The sequence below is a fragment of the Vanacampus margaritifer genome, chromosome 12 (genome assembly GCF_051991255.1).
Source record: "Vanacampus margaritifer isolate UIUO_Vmar chromosome 12, RoL_Vmar_1.0, whole genome shotgun sequence".
Lineage (NCBI taxonomy): Eukaryota > Metazoa > Chordata > Actinopteri > Syngnathiformes > Syngnathidae > Vanacampus > Vanacampus margaritifer.
In genome coordinates this window covers 16,132,397-16,137,365 of record NC_135443.1, presented here as the reverse complement: position 1 = coordinate 16,137,365, position 4,969 = coordinate 16,132,397, and the positions used below count along the sequence as shown (strand labels likewise).

General features: G+C 38.7%; 1 protein-coding gene across 1 annotated transcript in view; it reads right to left on the bottom strand.

The window, feature by feature from the left end:
* Positions 1 to 2,366: 2,366 nt before the first annotated feature.
* lmbrd1 (LMBR1 domain containing 1) overlaps positions 2,367 to 4,969 on the bottom strand; it is a 48,583-nt gene continuing 45,980 nt past the window's right edge. The window contains exons 15-17 of the mRNA XM_077582398.1: positions 3,512 to 3,603; positions 3,327 to 3,438; positions 2,367 to 3,208 (exon numbers count right to left, since the gene is read on the bottom strand). Of these exons, the coding sequence (XP_077438524.1) occupies positions 3,328 to 3,438; positions 3,512 to 3,603 (203 nt within the window). The 3' untranslated portion in view covers positions 2,367 to 3,208; position 3,327. The remainder of the gene's footprint in view (positions 3,209 to 3,326; positions 3,439 to 3,511; positions 3,604 to 4,969) is intronic.

The window sequence follows — 4,969 nt, the reverse complement described above, 5'->3', positions numbered from 1 at the left end:
GGGGCGGCACATCGCATAATAAGCAAGCTCAAACGCCGGCTCACGCAATATTCGGTGACAAGGTGCGTATGCCACAAACACTAATTGAACAAGCCCAGCAAATTTCATGCAAATCCGCCCCAGGCAAAAACTGAGTGCGTAACACTAATCCAAGGGTGGATGTATTTAACTGTCACTTTCGTTTGATACATATTCACATCAAGGGGCAAAATAAAGATTATTGAAAAACACTTTTAATTTCTCCCACATTAGATTTGGAATTAAGAATAGGTCAGGTACAACTAATGAGATGTTCATTATACCACTTGAAACTGTCAATCAAGAAGCAGTCTAGCAGCAATGCCTTTTGGATCCGAGCTGAAATTGTTTTATTCATTACAAATATATTATTTTTCATCTACCTATTCCAGCGACGTATAATGGCATGCAGAACAATTCAATGCCCTTCCATTAGATAGATAGCAGAATGAACAATAAACCAGTGTATCAACCTGTTGCCATTCATACAATAGACTAAGGTACATCGAGACAGAATCATTAGCCGGGCTTACATGGACTTTTTAGTCATTGCGATTGAAATCATTCCGAATGAAGATCTCTGGTCACCTGTTTACATGTGACGTCATCCATTCCGATCTGCCGGTTATATGCTCCCCGTTTAGTCACTTGCCTATGTTGCAGGTTGGCGTGGGTTCGCTTCCCCACCTGGTAGGCCACGTTTTTATGTGTGCGTGTTTGTGTGAGTGAGTTGGTGAGTGAGTGCAAAAACAAAAAAAGAAATGCTCCCCCATTTAATCAGATCAGCCCCGTGGCAGCCGCGGGACGCACGGAAATCGATCACGTGATTTATAAAGATGGAGTTCATTCGGCATTTAGCACAGTAGTTGTGATAGTGTTAACACTTTTACTGAAGCAACATCTTGATAAAAAATTAAAAAATAACACCCACAAGTTTCAAGTACTTAAAAACAAGGTCTCCCATCGCAGACAAGCTCTGGGGAGACGCCACTATTTTAGTGGGTGGAAACGATGACGTCAAGACGCATTTACGTCAAGACAGAGCATGCGCATGCCGAACGCAGCCTCGCCATTCCGAATGAAGTGTATTGACCATTTGCACCGACGTCACGTGATCACGTGACTGCCCTATGACGGACGGCGGAAAGAAATGATTGTTGAATGGAAGTGGACATGACCGGAAGAGACTTAGTGATTTAGCGACTGTTATTTTACAAATGAAAAGTTATTATTGCCCTACTTCAACTTAAGTTTGCCTGTCAGTCGAAGTTGCACATTTAGTTGAGACTCATAGAGCGCGATATTTACTTTAGTTGGAGATCGCTAGTTTGAAAACAGCCCCTAACCTTCTATCGCCTGCTGTTTTTACCAAGTTAATCAAATCGCCGAAATTCACAGCGCACGACCTATAACATTATATAGTCAATGTCGGTGTCTAACCGGCTCTCCTCCTCACACCGGAGCTGATTTAAACGCTTGCCGCTGGCGATCTCTGGGACGAGATGCTACGCTCGCACCCGGGGACAATATACCTCGTAATACAAAGGTAAAACTTGTTGATCATGCTAACTGACTTATTTTGACACATTGTGTTTCATATTGAAACGCTGTGATATGTTGACCAGCATGAGAAAAAAAGAAAAAGAAAAAGAAAAGACAAGTAGTGGCAAGCAATGCAGTCATTTCATGAATATGTATCCGGCCGGCTCCAGAAAGAAAAACTATAAGCACAAAATTGAAATCCCCTATTATTAAATGGTCAAATGCACTTCATTGTTTTATAGAAGATACATTTTAAAACTAAGATATGTGTACGTTGGAGTGGACGCTAACTATCTGGCTAATAAAATTATCGCTACAAATTTGTGAATACTTTGTGGGCTGCCAGTCCTTTGTTGATTGCTGCTATCCATCGTCATCTTGTCTTCATTAGTAGGTATGCAATAAAAAAAGCAATATTTGGTTTACTCCCTTGTCTATCTGTACAACCGACCGCACAGCAAGATATGACCATTTTATGACATAATTGATTAGATGAACGACTTTACGCTGTACAAGATTCAATGGTTACAATACAGGCAAGTGATTCTTTTGCCGTCCAGCGTCCCGGAGGGGGCGTTCCCATGAGGGCCGTGTCGTCACGTGCAAAAGGTCAATTACATGACTCTCGTTCGGCTTGATGAAAGCAATATAACACCCCTGTGATTCCGAATGAAATTCAATTTGGGTTCAGCATTTTCATTCCGATTGAGGTGTTTATATGGAGCATTTTAATTCAGTTTGGCCTTTCGGATAAAATAGTTAGTGGGAAACATGGGGCTAGAGTGCTCCAATAACAAAAACGGACATATTTGAAGTAATTTATTTCTTTAAATACAAGTACCATTTAATAGTGGAGACATCATGTTACTTGGTTCCACTCATCACAGCAGGCGATTGCAGCACTTCAATGAATAACTGGACTGTTATCGGAAGAAAAACATTTTTCAAATTATCTTAATTGCGCTTCAGACAAGTGTTTGTGCCCATCACATTGATATACATTCGGCACCAAACATCATATTCATAGTGCTAATCAATTAGTCGATGCATCTTTAAATCAGCCAAATGCATTTGCTTTGAAGTGAAAAACAATACAAAGAAAATAAAAAGTGCCTGTCACAAGCACGTCAGAAATGTTTTGTGGTTCTCATATAACTGATTATTTACTGTATCCACCCCCCCCCCCATCTTTAAAATTCAGACATGAAACATGATGGTTAGCTAAAGACATTTCGTAACACATACCATTTGAAGTTGAAGTAAGAAGTTTGATGGCAACAAGCAGGAAATTAAATAGCAATATACAGCATTTCATTTCAATGACAGATACAAAAAAAGTGAATTGAGTTCCATACAGTAACTAGCACAAAAGTCAACTAAAAGGGATTTTAGAGCAGATTGGGCAGCCATTTATTTGAAGGGTCAACTGAGGGTTGGGAAGCAAAATGGGTCTTTTTGATTTGTTTCAATAAATTCTCGCCTGGATACTTAGAAGGAATCAAATGTTGGGTCTTCAGCTGAAAAGGTTTGGTGAGCCCAGCTCTAAAAAGTCATCAGTTTGTCTTAATTTCTACTTGTCTTTGTGTTGCCTTGGAGGATGTTCTTCAAATTCTAACCTCGTCAGTCACGTTGTCCGGGAGCAGACCTCCTTCAAAGCAATAAAATAAAAAGGAAGCAAATTAATGACTTGCCAAATTGTACTCTACTTTGTAGTCCCCTTAAGTTATGGCTAGATGTGCTGATTGGAGGGTGCGTGCGTATTGAACCTCAGTGCACGTATTCATCATCGCTGACGTCTGAGTCATCGGCCTCCACCTCGCCTTCAATCACAGACTTCTTCCCTCGGCAGCATGACACCACCAGGCCGATGAGGAAAGCCTAAGGACCCAAATTAAATTGCCGGCTTAAGTGTGTATGGAGTGTGTCTTGTTGATTCAAATGAACAACTTACCCCAATAAAGGCCCAGTTTCCAAAGTAGTAGATGGTACTGAAGAACCAAAATTTGTGGAGGAAAAGATACGACCTGGTGACAGTGCACTGATCTAAAAACAAATTAAACACCAGGTAGTTATTGATGAGATTTGTACAACAGTCACAGGTATGCTTCCAAAACAAGTGCATTTTTAGTACACTCATCGCATGGAATCATTTGAACAATGAAGACATTAAACAGACAAAATAGATTTTGTTTCTGAACTATGACTAAACAACTTTTTTTACAGCGATCTTAACTCGTGAGGTGTACTATCGAAACATCCGCGAATAAAACGTGTCAACGGTGAGCTCACATAATGTTTTTCATAGTACAAGTGCTAAACATACCACACGACATCACTACTCAGAAGGAGCGTCGCAGCCTGTTCTGTTAGTGTAAGTAAAAAAGACAAGTAGGACTTGGAAAAGAGCAAAGTCGTGTCACTGTCGGTGTGAATGTTGAAATGCACGAATGTGCAGAGAAGTTATGCCCTGAAAAGGTCTAAGCATGGTTAACATAGGTTGTGAGTGATAAATGTTACATTCCATTTTCTGATGGTACCGTTACTTTTGGACTATTGTTAAATTTGTGCGTTTTGCAGAATTCACCAAAATCAAGATGTTTTAACCCCGGCCCCCAGACCATAATAAATAACATTTAAGACATACCGCATATCATATTAAAAGAAATCTGAAGCGCAATCACAAATCACTGCTATTGGGTTATAATTGTACATTAATATGATGTATATAACCTCTGATTCATTGATAACATGGATAATATGTTGCTAAATAAACCATGACAGTTGCCTTCACTGTAAAAACTGACAGTAGAATTTACAGTAAATATCTGGCAGCTAATTATTGTAAAATCTCAGTTAATTACTGTAAAATTGTGTGACCGTATAGTACTGTATTTTTTTAAAAACTTTTTTTTAACCGTATATAAGTTAAATTTACTGTAATTTACACATGGTAAATAAATTGTACAAAAACTAAAATTACAGTAATATGCTGTAATATTTCTACAGTAATTATTAGGGATTGAACGATAATCAAACATCACAATATGAAGCTCACAAAACGATAATTATCACAATATTGTGGGGAGGTTGGCGATATAAAAAAGATCACAACATAAAAAAAAAATGAGATCATACGAACATAAAAAGCACAATATTGTGATTTGTACATAACAGCAATGCATATAAAGCACCTACAATCTTTAATAACACTTAATATTGAAGCACTTACTTGCTAATGCACGCACACATTGAGTTCCTCCACATATTGACTTGCTTCACAAGCATATTACGTTCCCCTTCATCTGACCATTAGTGTGGATTTTAAACATAGAAGGGCAAAAACATGCCATATGAAAATTAAACTGCACTAAAAAAACAAACCTCCAGAGGGTGCTAGAACTGCACGAAT